Here is a 21,669-nt window from a genome sequence, read left to right as displayed (position 1 = left end):
GGAAGGGAAGCAGCTTACTGAGCATCTGCTCTTTGCCAGACACTAGGACATGTGCTTTTCTAGCTCACTTTTTTCTGCCTAAAAACTTTATAAGATGGATTACTTTTGTACTGCTGCTTACAAGTTATCACACATTTAACAGCTTAAAAATCAATACCCTTTATTTGCTCCCACTTCTGTATATCAAAAGTCTGGACACAACAGAACCCAAAATGCTGGTCTCCCCTGCTTAGAGTCCTACAAACTGAAATCAAGGGGCAGCTGAGCAGAGTCCTCATCAGGAGGTTCTGGGGAAAATCAACTTTTCAAGCTTATTCTTGTTCTTGGCAGAATTCAGGTCCTTGCACTAATTGGACCAACTACCTGTTTTCTTGCCGATTTTCAGCCAGGGCTGCTCTCAACTCTCAGAGGCTGCCCACATGCCTTGCCACATTGGCCCCTTCATCCTCAAGCCAGAAACAGCGAGTCACGTCCAAGGAATACACAAGGCAAATAAAACAGGGAGTGGGGAACCTTGGGTACCATCTCAGAATTCTGCCCATGGCAAAAGGTCAATATTGCTGTTGTTATTTATAAGTTAGGAAAATGAGGCTGACAGAAAGAGTGATAAATGTAGGCAGCACTGATATGACACCAAGGTCTGTTTGCTTCTAAAGCCCTGCTTTTCTGCTAGGTCAGACTGGGTTGTAAAAGGAATAATCTTTTTATTTTTAATTTTATTTTACTTCTCAATATACATTGCAGTTGATTTTCATGCCCTTTTCCCCATTCCTCTCCCCCGCTCCTCTCCCTAATATCGTATCTGTTCACTTGACTTAAAAAGTTCAAGGAATTTTTGTGATCGTTGTGTTTTCTTCTCCCCTACTCTTTGTTTGTGTGTTTGTTTGTTTGTTTGTTTGTTTATTTGTTTGTTTATTTATTTATTTATTTATTTATTTTTAGCTCCCACAAATAAGTGAGGACATGTGGTATTTCTCTTTCTGTACCTGACTTATTTCACTTAATATAATTTTCTCTAAGTCCATCCATGTAATTGTGAATGGTAGTATTTCGTTCTTTTTTATAGCAGAGTAGTACTCCGGAATAATCTTTATTTAAAAAAAAAAAAATGTTATGAGTACCTTATAAGTGTTAGAGATTTGGACTGGTAACAGAAAGCAAAATTGAGTATGTGGCTGGCCCTGACTCATGCTGATTTAAGTTTCTGACCCAAGAAATCTGTAGGTTCCCCAAGGTAATCAGCTCACTTAACTTGTTTCCTATCCTCTTTCTTCAAATGCCCTCAGGTTGTTTTTGAAGCTTTACTTTGGTAGAAAATCAGATTTGGGCACCTTTAAATTGTTAACACCAAATAGCCAAAGAGCAACAGGAAAAACCACACTATTAAAATGTGTTAAACTATTTCTTCCCTAGCTAAACAACTAATCACATGGAAGAAACTCACAGGCTGTCATGCCAGATTTTCTGGTTTCTAGAAATCATTCCTTCAGATCATTGCTGGCTCCGTGACCCAGATAGAGTAAAATAGGCTAAGCTGGAGAGTTGGAAATAAAATCGATCATAGGCAACACCAGGGAAAGGACCACTTCTGTTGTATTCGATAGAGCCCCAGTACGACGGGTCGACATTCAAAGCATTTGCTGAATAAATGGAGGCATGAAAAACAAAATGATTTTCAAGAATATGATACATTGTTATTAACTATAATCACTGTGTTGTAAAATAGATGTCTTGAACTTATTCCTCCATTTAACTGAAACATTTCCCCAACACCTAGCCCCCCAGCCCCTGGTAACCACCATTCTACTCTACTTGAGTTCAACTTTCTTACATGCCATATGCAAGTAAGATCATAGGTTATTTATCTTTTGATGTCTGGCTTATTTCACGTAAAACAATGTCCTCCAGGTTCATCCGTGTTGTCTCAAATGACAGGATTTCCTTATTTTTTAAGGCTGAATAATATTTCATTGTGTATATATATCACATTTTCCTTACCCCTTCCTCTGTTGATGGATTCATAGGTTGATTCTGTATCACGGCTATTGTGAATAATGCTGGAATAAACATGGTAGTGCATATATATCTTCAACATACTGACTTTATTTCCTTTGGATATATATACCCAGTACTAGGATTGTTGGATCTATTTTAAATGTTTTGAGGAGCCTCCATATAGTTCTCGATAATGGCTGTACTAATTTACATTCCCACCAACGGTGGGGGGGGGGGGTTCCTTTTCTCTACATCTTCTGTAGCACACTTGTTATCTCTCATCTTTTTTATGATAGCCATGTGTAAAATGTTTAAGACTCTAACATGTAGACTGAGTGTGTGTGTCTTTTATTTTCCTTTCCTATTTGTTGTTAGTACATGTGCTGCACCAAACCGAAGTCTCATGTTATTCAGGCCCATTAATAGGTGGTAACTGCACATTTGAAATAGTATTAGCTTCTATTTAGATAGCAATTTATTTTTACCATGACCCACCAACTTATAAGGACATGAGGGAGACAGTGTATGATCAATTTTTCAGTTTTTTATAATCATTTTAAGAGTAAAGAAACAGTTTCATTGTATCATTTGCTTTAAGTCAATGTTTGCCTGCTGATTCTAAATACAGTATATTTTGACCACATCACAGGGCATTTCTAACAATGACATTATTGAGAATGGGATGTGTATTTACCTGAGGAATTGGTTTGGCTGCTGTCAGTTGCACAGTCCCTGCTTTTGCTGAATCACACAGGAGACACAGCCTGCAGGACCTCTCTCATTCTTTCTAGGTAACTCTTTTTTATTTCATCTAATCTTTCCTCAAAATAAGCAGGTACCAGACTGAAGCAATAGAAAAGCGTAATTAAAATACTTATAGTATACTAATTGCCAGTTTATGTTCTCCACTGTATATATTTTTTAAAGGTGTTATTATTGTAGGAGATCCTAAAATAGAGTAGTAAATGCATATTTTAAAGTGACAAAATTAGAATTTTTTAAACACTAAATTATACTTTTCTTGGTATGTGATTTTTTTGTTTGTGTTCAAGTTGTTTTATTTTATTTTTTCCTCCTACTCTGAAAAACCATTTTGCTACAAGTCCAGTTCTTTTTACTTTTATCCACAGGGAAGTCATAATCCCCTACTTAAATAGAAGCTGGTTACCATGGAAATCATTCTAATGCCACTGAATCAATATTTTGATTTTGCTGACATTTAATGTAAAAAGAAAAGACAGGCTGAGATTTCTGAAAGTCATTTTTTATCTTTGTTATAATGTTGATAGCTAGAAAAATTGTAAAGAAAACATATGCTTTATAATGAACTCCAGTTAACTCATGATTATAAAGAACTGAGAATTCATAAAAGACCAATTTACATATTTATAAAATTTTGGCTTTGAGTCAACACATATGCACACAACATTTTCCCCATCTCTGAACTGAACCTGGATTCTATTCTGTAATTATCGAGGTCATAACTTGGTAGAAGAAATTTAAGTGTGTCCAGTTTTGCAATTGCCTTTTTGTTAAGTGTTCTAAAGAGAAAGTAAAAACTGCATGGAGAATCACTTTTCTATAGAAATCTAACATTTCGGCACTGGTTCCTAATAACTCACTCAGTCCACTTAACACCCTCACAGACCCACGACAGCTGAAATTTTCTCAACCTGTCCTGGAAGCTCCTTTCTGAGGAGAAATGTTGGACTTGGATCTAGTGTTTAATGAGCCTCACTACCCATAAAGTAATTTTCCAAGTCTAACTTGAGTCTTTGCTGCTGGCTTTTAGTCCCATGGTCCTCATCTGCTTTCAGAAGAAGTAGATTACAGAGTGACTGACTTTTGTGTGATGACCAGCCATCGGGAACCCTAGGTCATTAGATGGTGAAGGGATCTGAGAAATAATTAGGAGCCTGTCCACCTCAGGAACTAGTTACCTGAAGCATTCCAAACAAATGGCAACTCGTTCTCTTTCTTTCTTTTTTTTTTTTTTTCTTTACTACTGAATCGCCACACAAATTTTTCTTCTGTGGGACAGTAATCATGATTTTTTCTACATTTTCACTCTAAGTACCCCAGCTCCCCCGCCCCTCAGGGCAGCTACTCTGAGGTGTGTATTTTACACCATTCCAGGATGTTTCTGGCAATAGAGGCCTGCTTGATACCACATCCCTTACTGGCTTTCTTGTCTGTCCCATTTGTTCTCTCCTTGGGGTGGTTCTTTTATTCTTTTATTCTTTTATTACAGAATCATTCCAGATTGTATTTAGGTCCTCATCATTCAAATATCACTGTCTTAAATCAGTAATCCTCTCTTGCAAACAATCTAATGTAGTTGATTATGTAGTTTTCTGGCAGTAAAAGCAGGAGAGAGATGACTTCTGGACACAGGATCATAGAAGACAGAGAGAAATGAAAGGCTCCATGCATCAATATCAAAGAAAACCTGACAACAATATTTAAAATTTACAAAAGTCAGGTCTTGGGAGCCCTTTAGTATATTAACAAGTAGACTAAACACCTACATTGTTTCTAAAGGCACCAATGTGTTACAAGCGGAAGGACAGACTCATAACCGTGAATTGTGAAGGAAAAAAATCAAATTTATAACATACTCTAAGAAGGCAGAGGAGTAATAGAGGTCATGAATAGGCAGACATGCAGACAGGCACACAAACACACATACAGATACGCAAATGTTCTTTGCAGTACTAGTCATCGTAGCTAAGCAAATTGCAAGGAACCTCAGTATTCATCAATGAGATATGATTAGATAAATTTGATGTACACCACTTCCCATAAAAATGGTGTTTCCTGACAAATTGAATGCCATGGGAAAAAGTCACAATAGACTAAGTGAAAATACAAAAGACAAATGCACTATGATTTGAATTTTGCAAATAAGCATACACGTACATGTTATTCACATGTGCTCTCACACACATACACATGCACACATGATGCATTTTTGCATAAGTATATATGTAGTAGAAAAAACTGAAGCTAAGAGGAGATATTCCTTATAGAATTTGTGAATTGGCTCCATCCCCAGGCACTTATCTGTGTCATTCAATATGCACTGAAGCTATTGATTTTGGGCTAAAGGCAATTGGGCACCAATAAGGGAGAAAGGAGGGATGAGGGTGATGGAAGAGTTGGCACATACCTCATGGGCACCTTATCTCATGGACATTTGAGCTTCTGTGGAAAGATTAGGCCAAAAGATGAGGAAGCTTCTGTGAGAGAGCCCAGATGACTTGACAAAGAACTCTGCCTAGTTGAGGCAAGGACTGTGTTGCTTCCATTCTCTGCTGCAAACCACTGCAAAACTTGGTACCCTGGGGGCTCAGGAGAGCTTGCTGTGGAGAAGGTCAGGGATGGGCAGGGTGGAAGAAAAACTATGAGGCCTGGTAGAATACGGCTGTCAAACTGGTCACTGGCAGCACGGGAACCTTGAGATACTTTCCACAACTGATATGTAAAAATCTGAATGGGTTTGTGCAATGGGCTGAATTTTTGTGTCCCCCCAAGTTAAAATATTGAAATCCTATCTCCCAGTGTGATAGTATAGGAGGTGAGGTTTTGGGAGCTAATATAAGGTCCTGAGGGTGGAGCCCTCATGAATGGGATTAGTGCTCTCATAAAAGAGATTGGTGAGGCCTTTCTGCTATGTAACGATACAAGAAGTCAGCAGTGTGCTAGCCAGAAGAGGTCCCTCACCAGAACTGATCATGCTGGCACTGTAATCTTGCAGTTCCAGCCTCCAGAAATAAATTGAGAAATAAATTGCTGTTGTGGATGAGCCATTCTGTCCATGTTGATTTGTTACAGCAACCTGAACTGACCAAGACAGCTTATATCAAAGCACACTTAAGACTGCTCTACCACTAAGGGGTTCTCAGGAAAAGCTAAGGAAAGCTGAGACTTTACTTATTCAATTAAGGGCTAAAGAACTGGTGAGATCTGGTGTTAACATGACTTAGTTTATGTTCCTAGACCAGCCGGGAGGCTGGGATATATTTGATTTGTATGTTTCATAGCTGAGGAAATATATAGATAAAGGTAGAAATTAGAGATATAATTTGTAGACTGATATATAGTTTACATGAATATACATACGTACATGCATTGATTTATAGTCACTGGCAGGAAACGCACCAAAACATAAAAAATGATTATTTGTAACAGATAAACTTAGAGGATTTTTTCTTTATATTTTCCTACATTAAATTGTTACCCTAATAATCATATTTCTATGAATCACACAAATAGTAGTAATAAAAGCAAGAAAATATAAATTTTGGATATATTTCTAGGCAAAATAATTTTCTAATATTTCGAAGTCTTTGTAGCTTGAAGGGGATAAGGAAACTCACATATCACCTTCCCTTTATAATGAATCCAATTAAATACACTATTCTGGGTGGCTTTTGGCAATACACCAATAAATAAATCACAGCCCCTTGATTCTTCTTTTCTGGGACTTCAGGGTTTTGGAAGCAGGATTGCGTGACCCCTGTGGTGGATTTCTGGGGAGTGGGCACACGGCATGCATTACCTTCAGTCCTCTCGGGGGGCTTGCTGCTCTTGCTGGCTGCTGGGCTGTTAACCGTCTCCGATGAGGTGCTCAGCTTGGTGCTGGGGTCCCTCTTGGGCTTGGGTGGTGGCTGTCTTCGGGAACCACAGCTACTGTCATCGTCTGCACCCCCAACAGAGTGCAGAGACTGTGATCTCACAGAGAAGCCACTGGAACAAGGATGTGGGAGTCTGTCCTGAGGAGCAGGCATTGTCATGAAGCCCATGCGGAAATGTTTGCCCACGTAACTCCCTTCGTGGCTGCGACCTACTTCTCCACCTATGCTGTAAAAGAAAGCAGACCAAAAGCCATGAAGACAAAATGAGCCAGGGTATGCAGGATCATAGATATGAGCATATGTATTTCACATATATGTGAAATTTCAAATTTTCACTTGCGACTAGTGAAGAAACATACCCTTTTACAAAAGGCAGCTTTTTAAAACTACTTTGAGTAGCACGAAAGCATTTTTTACTTTCCATTAAATTATGAGAATAAAGCAAATACAATTTGATTATAATCAGAAGTCTCAGAAATCTGAACACTGGGTTGGCCGGTTAGCTCAGTTGGTTACAGCCTGATGCTATAACACTAAGGTCAAGGGTTCGGATCCCTGTACCAGCCAGCTGCCAAAAAAAAAAAAAAAAAAAAGAGGGGGAAAGAAAAGAAATCTTAGCAATTACTCCCAGATATCTTAATATCCAGACACTCTCAATATCACAATTAAAAAAAATATTGCATAGCACACTCTATCTTCAGTTGCTTTTCTTTACTTTGAAGTAAATCTTAACAGTGGCTTAAAAAGTAAAGGATTCAATGACAATGACCCATAGACTACCTTTCAACAGGTGACTGAGTCCAAGGGTAAGCATGTGAGACTCTTCTTCACTTTATCAAAGTCATCTCTACTGTTATGTGCTTAATATATTGGGGAAAATGAAACAAACAACAAAGCTTCTGTTGCCAAGCACAGGAAAGAAGGAAGGAAGGAAGGAAGGAAGAGAGGGAGGGAGGGAGGGAGAAAAATACTTGCTTAAATTGGTGAAAGAATTGTAAACCTCTCTCAGTCCTCTAGAGTCCTTCAGTTACATTAGAAACTTGGTTTCAACAATCTAGCCTCACAGAATAAAATAGCAACATCTCATAAAGAGGTGGTTTAAATATCTTCTGATCATGAGATGGCTCTGAATACTTCATAAGTATTACAGGTATCTAAAGTTTCCAAATTTAAGGTTCTTAAGTTTTACATAGGAAAGTTTGGGGGAAAATTAAAAATAAAAACCATCCCTCTCAGTTTGAAGTTCAACTAATCTTATGGGAAGTGACTCTTGGACCTTTCTCTATGCTATTAAGTAGTGGTGAGTCTTTTATGAAGAAAAAGGATGTAAATGTGAATGTGAAAAGGGATTTTTTTTCTAGAGTTTTCTCCACCTATGAAGTTCATTCATCAATAGAGTAAATAAAAAGAAACATCATTACAAAATATTTGATTGATTTTCTTAGATATGTAAGAATGGCAAAAAGGACGTTTGAATATATAAATTTTGGAAGCCTTTTGAGTATATGTTTCCAGACATATAAGTTTATTTAGGCCTTTTTTAACCTTAATTTTAGCTGACTCTGTCTTCATAACATGACGGAATTCAAGGTAAGGTTTTTCAATTCTCTTTATTAAATCTTTCGTATCATTGCAATGTTTGTCATAAGTTTAACATTCCAGTCAGAGTAATAAATAATGGGAAATGATATTTTTCCCCCTCTTCAACTAGGGACTGTTGACAATTACATGTCCATATAGATAAAGCCAGAAAGGATTCAACAAGTACATCAGTCTCTGATTCTGGCATTTAATTCCAATGATAACTTGCCACTCAATCAAATTTTTTTTGTGTGTATTTGTTTTTGAATGTTTTCAGTTGATATTCAGACACTAAGTATAGTCTTTGCAATAAAGGTGGCTGGAAGTTCAGTGCACTAACCAGAGTAAGGAATATCCAGATGCATGAATGGAATAAAATAATGGCTAAGTGACATTTCCACATCATACAATGAGCATCCTAAGTCTGTGCAGTGTTTCCAGGTGTTTTTTCTATTTTGTGGTGTTAAGAACAACAACTAGGACATTAACTAGAAGGTTACTCAAACAGAGTGATATGTGAAAAATTATTAAGAATTTAGAAAAGAATGGAGCAGTGGAGGTGAGGGGCAGTATGGATGGTATGGGAGGTTTATCTTCAAGTTGTGATGATTGTGGCCTTGATCTTTCTCACAGAAGATGAAATATTTTATTTCATCTAACTTCACCTTAATTTATTTTTAATCCCTATGTCTTTCCCTTATTTCTGTTGTTATATCACTGAGCAAAAGGTGCTTTAAGGATTTATTTAGACAGTCGTCTCATTCCCAGTAGCACAGCCACCTGGGGAGATTTATGCATGTGCTAATGCACACAGGCATTTATGGGAGAGTTACCAGAAATAATTGTATCAGCGATTTCTCTGTTACTTTTGACCTAAATAGGGCCTGTACCTTTTTCCCAGACAGCTAATTAGCTCTGCTGCTTCATTTCAGAATTACCTTTTTATCAGCACAAAACAATTTCATCTATCTGCTTTTGTTCAGATATGCACTTTTGCACGCAGGCTCACACACACACACACACACACACACACACACACACACACACACACACACACTAATACTTATGCCAAGAGAAAATCAATTTATGCTGCAAACAATAGCAGGTACAGGTGCAAGTTCAGTTTGACCAGGCTGTGGATGCAGGATGAGGAAATGGAGGCTAAGAATCAGTTGGACCTAAAGTCCCTTGTTCAAGTCAAAGTTAAGGGTAAACAATAGAGGTGATGGAACATCTAGATTCAAGAGACCAGGAAAGATGATTAATCCAAAGAAAATTGAAGATTGTGAAATATAGCATAAAACCAGTTCCTGAATTTGCTATAGGAACCCGTGGAGCTTTTAAAATATGCAGATTCCCATGCCTGTACTGAGGGTAACTACTGAATCATTTCTGTTGGATGAGAATTTCTATAGGTGTAGCCCATGAGTTTGTGTTTTTAAAACTATATCCAGATGTTTCTTATGCAGCCAATCCAGAATTCCCCCAGAATCATTAAGAACAATAATTAGAGTCATTAATAGACACCTTTTAGAAACAGTCAGGAAAGTACAAACACCAGGCAAAATATCACAGGTAAGAATATGTACGAAGTGTTAGTCAGATCTTATTAGGTTATCTTGCAGTAACAAACATCCCCAATCTTTACTGCTTTGTAACAACATAGGTTTATTTCTTGCTTGTATTAATTGGATTGTTTGCTCATCAGCTCTGGCTCTGCCCAACACGTCTTCTTCCTTCTAGGATCTAGCGCCTATTGGGACATGTTGTTCTCCTAACAGAGGGAGGAAAGCTCTGCCTAACACACACAATGTCTTTCAAGACTGCTGCTCAGATGTGGCATGCAATCTTTCACTCCTATTCCACTGACCAAAACCAGTCTCATGGTCAAACTTGACATCAGTAGGCGGGGATATATTCTTCTCCAACAGGAAAGTACTGCAAGTTGCATAGCAATATGTGGGGATGCATGCTCCTCTTACAGGTAGAGGATAGCGACCCAAATGCCTGGTGTGGCAGCTGTGGTGGTACATGACTGAGACCTCTCTTCAAGAGAGAACTTGTCATCAGGAATGAAGTGAGATGACCAGACGACCAATGACCCATTGGGGGACTTTGTATTTCCTATCCCTATAATTCTGAGCTCTACAGGGTAAAAAGTCCTGATCCCCAAAGAGGGCCCACTCTTTCTAGAAGACACAGCAAGGGTCTCATTAAACAACGTATAGAGCTCCCTTGGGGAATTTGAACTTCCTTTGTATAACGAACAGAACTCAAGAGGAGGAGCCACTGTGGAAGAGAGCATTGACCATGACCAGCAGGAGGAGGTAGGGCTGCTTTTACACAACAGAGCACAGAAAAATATGTGTGGAACCCAGGTGATCCACTTGGATGCCTCTTGATACTCTTGCCCAACTGTGACTTTGAAAGGTCACATGTAGCAACCCTGGCCCAAGAAAGTATGATTACCAGGTGTTCCAACTTCTCATGAAAGAGGGATTATCTCACCACCAAGTAAGCCACTGAGACCAGCAGAGGGTTTAACTGAAGGTGAGTTGAATTTAGAAGGACTGGTGCAGGAGGGAGATCTTGAGTGTCAATTACAAGCCCCATACAAACTAAAGTGCTGAGGGCTACAGTTTATCCACTAACTGCATCCTTCTAAGTTTCCCTCAGGAAGAGTCAGATGGGAGCTATGAGAGAGCTGGCCCCCAAACCTGTAGGAGAAGGACATGTGTGTCTTTGGGGTGAACGGTTACAGCCATGGAGGTGTGTGGCTCAGACGTTCTTTAAGACAGAACCTTCTCTGAAGAGAGCAGTTAGCTGACAGCCACCAGTTATAGTCTTCAAAATCTGGTGCAGCATTTTAGTCAAAATCTGGTGCAGCTGTCCTTGCACAGCTCCTAGCCCATCGATGAGAACAGTGTGGTATTAGACCTGGCTATTTGTGACCAATGTGGGGCAGTCTTTGTGTCTGGGTTCCCCCTTGGGCTGGTCAAGACTTTCCCATCACTGCTCCACAGTCTGAGGCTCTTCCTACCTGATCTTTTTTCCTTTCCCCTCTCCTTTTACAGGTGCCAGACCTGCAGTGTGACCCGAGGCTTGTCCTACCTTTTCCTGCTCCCTCTTTCTTTATCTCTCACAGGCATTCTCCTCAAGAAATCTCTCACACTTGTAACTCCATCTTTCTGTCTGTCTCCAGGGGGACCTGAACTGACATTCTTGGGAACATTCATACCACCAGTGACATTAGGAAATCAAAGTACCAGGAAAGAGAGAGCCTAAAAACAAACATGAGACCTTAGGAACAAGAAATGCCTGTGAAAATAGGTCATTCTCCTGCTTCAGATTAAGCATTTAAATGGTGCTTGGGGAGTTAGGAACCAACTCCACTATAGGAGTACTTGGCTTGAAATGAAAGTTATGTGGGCTGAAGAAAGCAGTCTTTCTGCAATAAGACTCCAACACTCAAGATAGATTAAGCCTGACACATCTCATGTTATAAAAATAAAAACAAGTTTCATAAGCTTGAATTTAAACAAGTATTCTTTTCCTCATACAATGAAGGGAATGTTGCAAGACCTAGCTGTCTGTTGGTTACTTTATCTATTATAAAACACAAAGAATAAAGTATTGTTTAAATCAAGGGGGATATTTTTCCAGAAGTAATTAATAAAATATTTGTAAACTAGTTATTGACTATTGGGCAGGCCTGGACATTTGTGCATGGGAATATCTGAGTTAAAGACTTTATTCTCAGATCTATCATCAACAGCTGTATAACATTGGCTACTGAATTCCTAGGGCCATTTCCTTATCTGTTAAAGAGCAGTATTGGCCCCATAAAATTTGTATCAAGTTTACCTGAGATACTACACATGAAGCTCTCAGCACAGAGTCTGATATATACATGCAATCAAAAATTTTAGCTCTCAAATTCCTATTTTTAAGTCTCATCCTATTGAATATAGGATCATCATTTGCATCATAAAGCTTGGCATATGGTGCCAAGTAACCTCAAAAACCTTCAAACACAAAAAAAAGTCAAAGCAAAATTCTACATTTAAATCAAAGTATCAAGATAATCTAGGCAGATATGGCCCTCATACACTTAACTTTCTTAAAACTTGCTCCATTTTTCAAAGCACCTGCTGATCAGGACTCATAAATTATACAAATGAGAACTTCAAAACTGCTCTGACAGTGCTAATCAACAGGGATTGTTACTTGTCTTGCTGTCTTCTTGAAAATCCATCAGCATTAATGCTGTGTAAATGCTTCTGAGAACTGCTTCCTTGCAGAGATGAAAACACAGCTCTGAGAAGGGTGAGGTACTGAGGTGAGAAGTCATCTTTTAAAATGACAGGGGTGTTGCCTCTATGGACAACTTTGAAGCTAACATGACAATATTTTGTAGTAGAGTCTTATTTTGGAATCACTGGAGAAAAATTGAATCCCACTCCATGTGTGTGTGTGTGTGTGTGTGTGTGTGTGTGTGTGTGTGTGCGCGCGCCCTCTTTAAAGCACATCTGGAGAGCTGGGATACAGACTGATGGGTTGTGTAGGAGTTCGCTTGCTTGCATATTTGCTTTCTGGAGTGATTCTATGGAGCTGAGCTCAAAAATTCATCTCTGACGCTGAATCATAAGCCAGTCAATTTCTACCTTTGCAGATATTTTCTGTCATTTTTTTCAAAATGATGTATTTATCTGGTATTAGGGAAAGGGCACATTCAACCATAAAATAAATGGGGAATGTGTGAGAGAAAAATGGAAGCTAAAGTCATAAAGGAGAAATGTGCCTGTGGGCAACTTGACCACTGTCATCTGTCAACTATTGGAATCTTTTGTATAGGTATTTCACTATAAATGAGTAGAAAGAAATCAATATTTAGATTTTAGTCATTGGAAGTATGACTTCAAAAGCTTATATGTGATGCTGCCTCCCTCTTGCCTCTCTTCAGATGCATACGGCCAAATGCCGACCCTGTGAGAGTCTCTCCAGCCCACCCCCACAGGGGAATCTCTGTTGCAGAACACCAGCCCCTTCTAGGTATCATTTCTAGCTAAAGTGATCTATGTTCATGAAAGGTGGGCATAAAAAGAACCAAGAGACTAATAATAGGTTTCACCTTTCCCTATTTTGATAGGTAATACGCCTCAACCCAAAGTCAGCCTTTTAAGAGAGGGGCATTGTGAATTACATCTGCCTCAATTTTGGGCAGATGAAGCTTGTCATCCAATTCATCATATTTACACATTCACAGTAGCCCCATCGGGCCTCAGTAAGTACAAGTGACTGGTCACATTTAATTGCTTTGAGTGTCTTCTCACTCACCACTGAAGTCACTAGCACAAATATGTTATATGAAAGAGAAAAGAAGAAAGGAAGTAAGCCCACTTTGGAGATAGCCAAATAGAGAGCCTAGTTAGAGAGTTCTTTGGACGTCTGTCATTTTTACTTCCCAGAAATTTGATCTTCTTTTTCCTGGCAATGAAAATTCCTGTGGCAAAACCAATTGTCTTTCTCTCAGTCTAGTATGTTGCTCAGGCTTGACCAAGCAAACACTAGATCCCCCTGGCTGCCATCATATTTTAGGGACAGACGAGTGCCTAAAGTTAGTCAAATCAGAGTGAACTCAGGGTACTGTGTGCAGCTGCACTGATTAGAAGCTCGGACATGCCTCCTCTTTCTTTCCACCATGAAGGCAGAACAGTGGGACTAGGCCTTGTGACACTGCAGAACACCCAGATCTAGCTATGTCTGCAGCTAGGTCAGTCCGAGGACTCTTCAGGTGTGCCAGCTACTAAATTCCGTTCTGTTTTAGCTGATTACAGTTGGGTTTTCTGACATGTGTATTGAGAAAAGTCCTAATAAGCCAGTATAATTTTCTATAAGCAACAGTAAGTAAACAAAAGCTATCGGTTAGCTTATGTCAGAAAACACAACCAGTGTTAGGGAAACACCAGAAATAAGACAAAGAAGGAAATAAATACATCCTACTTATTAATTGTTTAGAAATAGTCTTCCCATTTAACACTGTAAATGGAAATAATTAAGTGCCTTATGTGTCCACCCCATATATTTTTCTAATTATACAGTATATTTTGATATGGAAACTTGGCTCTAGGAAAATTAAACTGTGTTCATATTTTCTTCCAAATTATTCACTCACCATTACCCTTAATGTCTTCTGTGAGCCCCACTTGCTTATTCGAAACCATAGTCTGTGTATTTCTTGCCTTAGGCTCAAGCATTCATTTTCACCACTTTATATCCTAAATGATATCTATTCTCTACTTTTATGCTCCTAATATTTTAACTCTCCTAGTTTTTTGTTTGTTTCTGGGGATTTTTGTTTTGTTTTTTGAGATTTCAATTTCCTATGTCTGACTGCTTATTGATGTTTCTCGGATATGAAGGTCAAGTATTAAAATGAGATTTTTACATTATTAAATTAACTGCTTTATTAACTTCTATGGTGAACTATTATACAAAAACAAAATAAAACAGAACAAAAATTAAACAACAGGAAAAAAAAAACTGTACCAAAGAGAGAGGAGAGGAGAAGGGGCTCAGTTTTCATTAGCTCTCGATGTTAAAAAGTTGATATTATTAAACATCAAATATGTTATTTCTTCTTGCTAGGAGATTTTAACTCTGCCAAAAATTTAGTATCTTAAAAAGAATATGAGATATGTAACCAACCATTTACTAGCTATCTAATTATAGGTAGGAGACAAATCCTTTCTTAGCCCCAATTACCCTTATTTTACAATAAGGAAAATACTTTCCAGGGTTCTTACAATAAGATAAAATGACATAAAACATTTTAAAGTCACCTAGCAAGGTGGTTGATATAAGTAGAGATGCTATAGACTGAATATCTGTGTTCCCTCAAAATTCATATGTTGAAACCTAATCCCCAATGTAATGGTATTTGGACGTGAGGTAGTTAGGTCATGAGGTCAAATCCCTCACGAATAGGATTTGTGTCTTTATAAAAGAGACACCAGAGAGCTCCCTTGCACGTTCTACCATGTGAGGACACATCAGGAAGACGGCTATCCATGATCAGGAAGAAGGTTCTCACCAGACACTGAATCTACTGGTGCCTATTGATCTTGGATTCCCCAGCCTCCAGAACTGTACAAAATAAATGTCTGTCGTTTATAAGCCACCCAGTCTATGGTATTTTGTTTTAGCAGCCTGAAGAACTAAGACAAGAATCTAGACAAATATTAAATATTAATTTATATTGAATTATACAAATATTAATTTATATTATTTATTAGTAAATATTAATTTACTTTCCCCTCCTTCCTGGCTTACTCTGTATCAACTTTTATCTTTCTTTTTCCCAGATGTAAAATAGGCATTTTAATGATAAGTTTCCACTGGAGAGCACCATGAAAAAAAACCATACTTTAACAATATAAATGCACTTTGCTATTTTTGTTAAGAGAAATTTGGCACTTATATTTCTGCAATATACTTCAAAATCCAAATGGGAAGAAAAAAAAAAAAAAAGGAAAAGTGAAGGAAAAGAAGTAAAAATAAATAATTTATTCTTTCTGCCATAATTATCAGTTGGATATAATATTGAATTGGGCAAACCTATTGAATGAATTCTATGATTATTCCTATCAATATAAGTATGATATAATCTGTATTGTAATTCAACACTTTTATGAAAGTTAGAGCTTAGGGTAATCATAGCTAGGAAGTTACTTGAAAAGCAAACTCACCATTATTTATCACAAAGTACATATCACCAAGTGTTTGAGGTTAATATTTTTGCCCATTAATTTGATGCTTAGTGATAATAATAATGTTAGGAAATTAGAATGAGGAGTAGAAAGGGTTTTTTTTTACCTCTATTAAAGTTCCCTTTATTCATTTCTGAGTTTCTGAAGAGGCAGAAGCGAAATATAATGCTTATTAAAGCCAGAACAAATTCTATGGAACATCTTTAAGGGACTTATTTTTACTTAAACATGACAAGTGCCTTTAAGATTAACATGTTAATATCTATGGTACTTTGCAATCTAAAATTAAAACATTTCTTATTTCTGTAATAAATAAGATTTTCTTACTCCTTGAAGTGTCATAGCTTGAAGAAGAGAGGGTATATGGAAAATAACTCAAATCATGATATTCAGATTCAGCTTAGAATATAGTTTAAAGAAGTTCACATCGTGGGAGAGCTCTTCCAAAAATTCAACCAAAGAAAGGGAAGTTCTGAAAAATATATTATTTGTGTCTTCAAAACTGACATAAGCTTTGAATATGGTTTGAGAACATGCCAAGTTTTTAGAAATGAGTTTAGCTAACCATATGTGGCTCTTTTTTCAATCTAGAAGTAGAAGCTAGAAATACAGCTTAACATATAATGGTTTTGAACTTCCTGAGCAGAAGGGTGTAACTCACTGCCTCTTTAAAGTATAATAATTAGTTTAGTTTTCTAAAGGTATAATTTTTGAGGAGGAAACAACTTTCTATGTTGAGGAATTTCTGTATTTATTTACCCACTATTTATTCACAAAATATCAAAGCGTCTACTCTTTGTAGGCAGTGGACAAGCCAGAGTGGTCAGTGTCCTCGGGGAATTACAGACTATTGAATGAGCATGATTTCAGCACCATGTGGTCACCTGTTCTCTCGGAGGAAGTACTGGACAGGTGCAACGGAAGATCAAGTCCGGGAGCCCTAACCACCCGTGAGGGCCTGGGAAGTCCCATGGGAGGAAGTGGCTTTTCAGCTGATGCACAACATGACTAAGATTTCATCAGATGAGAGAGAGAGAAAGAACTGAAGAGAAGAAGATTGGTGTGCCGATAGTTGGAATCTAGAGAAACTGAGAAATTAGAGGGGTATCTGGGCAGAATCTAATCAGACCCTGTTTGTCTTGTATAACCAATGGCTGAAACAGTGCTTGGCTCCAAGGAGGTAACCAATAGGTGTTTATTAAGTAAATGAATGTATACACATATGTTTAGGAATAATTCAAGAATAATTCACAGATTTCTTAAGCAACAGGATAGAAGATAGTGTCATTTAATAATATTCTTGCCTATTTTGCCCTTTCCTTCAGTTGCCATTTTGTCAATTTATCATGGAGAACAGAAAAATCTGAGCATACTCATAGAGTTTTAATTTTTGTCCCTGTTATAAGAGCCACTAATTTGAATGCAAGGATCAGCTTAATCCCCTCCTCTCCAACTCTATTGCCCTGCTTTGGTTTAGGTGCTTGTCACTTCTTGGCTAAATTAATGCAATTGCCTTTTAGCTAATCTTTCTCCACAGGGCTGCCTGATTTATCCTTCTAAATGCAGATTTGCTCATGTCACTCTCTAAATTAAAATGCTCTTTCCATTTCTTTAGACTAAAAATCCAAACTTTATGTGATACTTATGGTCTTTTAAGTTCTAGACCCTATATTAATTCTCATCTGCAATATTTTCCCTTCTTGACCTTAAGAATCCTCTGTTATAATGTTTCGCACCTTAACATTGTTCCATATTGTTGATTAAAGAATAAAACTCAAGACCAAACATATGCCAAATGTAGTGCTGACCTTGAGGACAAAAAGAGGTAAATTGTGACCTCAGCCAGCAGTCACACTGCACTCTCTGCCTGAACGTTTTCCTTTGGATAAATTATCATGACGACTCAATTCAGATGTGGCTCCTTTGTGGAACCTTCCATCATCAGCCAGACTTCCTCAGGGCTAAACTCCACGCCTCTGCTCTGGTGCCCTAGCAGTCTGGGCTTCTGCATACCAGAGCACCGCCTTGATCACACTCTCCAGATGTCATCTGTGAGTTAATCTCCTTCACTGGTCTGTGAGCCCCTTGAGAACACAGACCATGAAATTGTTTGCAGCAAGTGGAAAGTAGATAGGAATACTGGAAGGAAGGGAAAGCTACACAACCCATGAAAAATTGCTAGAAAATTTCAGAACCTTTCTCTCTCTGAATTATTTTCATTTAAGCATTCTGAAATCATCATTGAAAAGAAAAACTGAAACACTGTGAGACTCAGGTATTTACCCAATAATTATTTTCACTATTGAAACAATCAGATATAAATTGTATGTTCAAATGCTGTTTTCCAATGTCCCAATGGTAGTTTGACAAATTGCACATAAAATTCTAGATATTGTCAACTAATTCTGTGACCTAATTCTTTTAGTTCTGTTTCCTTCACTTCGAAATGGAGAGAACCAATATCTATCTGTCATAGTGTCTTGTAGACAATTTAGATGCCTGAGATAATACAGTAGAAGCCTCTAAACTAATCTTCATTTAAGGAATCCCTGGATTTGATCTCATTCTCCTTTAACTTTGTAAAACATCTTGATCGACAGGCATGGCATTCTGACTACCATGGCTAAGAGGCTACTCTCCGGCATGCCCACACACCTATGCCCTGTAGACTGAATCGTATGCTGAGAGTCAGTTCTGTTTATTCTCAAACCTTAAGGCGCTTTGGAAATGGGCCCTGGAAGTAGAACACATTTTCCTAGCGGTGACAACATATACAGCAATGCCCTAGATTCGGGGAAAAGCCAAACAATTTATGAAAGCAGCAGATGCCATGTTCTTCAGTAAAATTTCAGTCTATTTCCTCTTCTGAAAAGTTTCCTATTAATAATATGGTAATCAACGACTTTCCCAGCACAGGCTATCATCAATGTCACAGCATTGGATACTGACATGACTATTGAATGTTTCCTTTATTAGTGTTGTTTTGTGTGCAAAAGTAGCAAAATATGTACTGATAAAGAAGAAAAGAGGCCAGAAAAGGAGAATAAAAAAAAAAAACAGACTCCATTTTTTGAACTTAATTGACTTGCCTTCCTCTAGCCCAAGAAACTAACCCTTCTTTAGAATTTACTGCTTGACAAACGGACTCTTTTCTTAGAAGTTTATCACCAAGATACCCATTATTTAGACATAGATGACACTGTTTAGGAAAACAGGATGGTTGTTAACCTGTAGTATTTTAAACAAATGGGAATTACTTAGAAGTCAGAGATCTAGAGTAGCCATAAATATTGTAAAAGGCCTGAGAACCTATTTGTTCAATATGTCATTGTCAGTTAAATATTTTGTCTTCACATAATGTTTGGAATTTGATTTACTGCTTAGAATTTCCTGAGCTTATACTATAAAACTTCCTTGCTGTTTCTGCTAGTTGGACAGACTTACTTTTCACACTGAGAGGTAGTCTTCCCCAATTTGCAAATCCAGTAAAAAGCCTCATTCACATGTCCTTGCACACTGAAATGTTTTGCTTTGACAATACCCCATTTGGCAGAATCTGTATTCTTCATAACATTGGCAGACAGGGATTAATATGACCCCAAGCTATTTCTGGCATGAAATTTCACAGCCAGAAAAATGAGGTTTTTTGGAATCTGTAAAGCTTCCAATTATATTGCTATCCATTCATTGACCATCTAAAAGAGAGATGGTGTGATTTGCAAACAAAATCAGAGGACTGTAAAAACGGTTTAATGTTAACTCTGTCTTAAATGTAAGGTATTCACCCTTCCCCAACAATTGTAATGTGCTCTTCTTCTGATAATGATGTCTTAGATTAATAGAATAATGCTCTAAATTTCTTGAACAAAAGGAGATCCTTAAGACTTTAGAGAAAGCACCTAGAGACTTACAGTATTTGAGCACAGTGAAATGCTTCTTACAAAATATTTTACTCAGGTCTCAGAAGGGTTTTGCAGTTTATACAGAGTCATGAAGATGAAAGGGAAAGGTACACTCCAAAAAGATTAAGAAATTCTAGACATGCATTTATAGAATCATTTTGAAGAATGAATTATCAAGGAAGAAAAATAACACCACTGTTTCACCTATATCAAACCAAAAACAATCCAGTGTCTTTCTAAATCATGAATGAAACTTAAGGTTTCCCTTCTTAACAGTTAATACTGTAGTTGAAAATGGTGCATACCTCATAATGACTGTTTGAAAGCTTTAGGACACCCTGGTTTTAGTAAACACAAGCCCAGTCCCTCAGCCTAGCACTTCCAGGTCTATCTCACTAAGAAGGTCATTGCCTTCCAATGAGAGGTCCCCATGTCTTTCCCCTCTCCATCTCTGAATCTCTCTGTTTCATTAAATATATCTTTTCTCTGGTTTTCTGACTCAATCTCCCTCACCAGAATATTTCTACATATACTGTTCTTCCCCTTTATTCTCCTTGACTTATTCTCATCAGCAACCAAAACATTTCAAGCTCCCCTTCCTTTAGGAAAACTTTCCCGCAAACACTTGTGAGAAATTGCTCCATCTCGTTCATTCTTTCTATGTTCATTCTTTTCTCTCTCCCTCGCTTCCTCCCTTCTGTTTCTTATGGTTTTCCTTCCTTCTTTCTCTCACATTCACTTATTAAATCATTCATTCATCTTTAATTCACAAACATCTATTGAGCCTCTCATTTGTGCCCAATGCATTGTCAGCTGCTGGGGATGCCCCTTTGAACAAGATGTCAGTCTCAGGAGGGTGACCTCACTTCCTTGTGACAGTGCCATAAGTCACATTCTCTCTGGATCTGTTGAACTCCGGCTTCTACCACTGAAGAGTCTATGGGAATGGTTTTCTTACAAGGCACCCTTTCCTTGCTAAGTGAACATTCTCGGAAATGTTTTTTTCTATGTCTAGATTCTTCTCGATCCTTTCAGGGCATTTTTTCTCTTTTAGACCACAGCTTCTTTCTGAAATGTGCCATTTTCCTCGGCTTTCCTGAAAGACGGTCCTCTGCCGTCTTTTCATCTTTCTGATTGTCATCTTCACTGACTTCTCGTCTTGCTCCTCTTGCTTTAACATACACCAAGGTGTTATTTCTGTTATTTTCTTTTTTTCTGTACTTGTTCTTAACAAATAACGGTTTTTAAGATTTCAACACTATCTTGTTTACATGATTTAAAAATCTAATATTCTACTGTTACCTGCATTCTGATGCACACATTTGCCCTCCCAGCAACATACTGAACATTTCCAAAAGGATGTTCCTTTGACACTCGAGGTTAACCTGTTCCAAACCAAATGTATCATTATCTCCCTGTTCCCTCCATTAAAACTGTCCTCAAGAGCATCGTCATTCTAACAGTCACAGAGATCAAAAATTCCAAGCAATTTGACAACTATGTTCTTCCTAGATATACACACTCAACTGATCAACAAATTCTGTGTCTTCTACCTGCTCTCACATCTGTCCCTTATTTTTCAAATCATCTACAAGGCTTTTTATTAACTTTTGGCTTTGGCTACTAAGTGATATTCTTATTTGGATTCTCTATATGAGTTTCTACCCAGAAATAACCTAATCATTAATCTGAAAAAAAAAATAGTCCTAAAAAAATAGGATCACATCATTTTCCTTCATTGGAAATCTTCAGAATTACCCAAAATAGAGCTCAGTCCCTTTGGAA

General features: G+C 37.8%; 1 protein-coding gene across 1 annotated transcript in view; it reads right to left on the bottom strand.

Moving 5' to 3' along the window:
* Window positions 1-21,669, bottom strand: part of NYAP2 (neuronal tyrosine-phosphorylated phosphoinositide-3-kinase adaptor 2) — a 240,050-nt gene that overhangs the window by 140,309 nt on the left and 78,072 nt on the right. The window contains exon 2 of the mRNA XM_063097781.1: window positions 6,557-6,858. Within this exon, the coding sequence (XP_062953851.1) occupies window positions 6,557-6,858 (302 nt within the window). The remainder of the gene's footprint in view (window positions 1-6,556; window positions 6,859-21,669) is intronic.

The sequence above is a fragment of the Cynocephalus volans genome, chromosome 1 (assembly GCF_027409185.1).
Source record: "Cynocephalus volans isolate mCynVol1 chromosome 1, mCynVol1.pri, whole genome shotgun sequence".
Lineage (NCBI taxonomy): Eukaryota > Metazoa > Chordata > Mammalia > Dermoptera > Cynocephalidae > Cynocephalus > Cynocephalus volans.
This window is presented reverse-complemented; position numbering and strand designations above follow the sequence as displayed.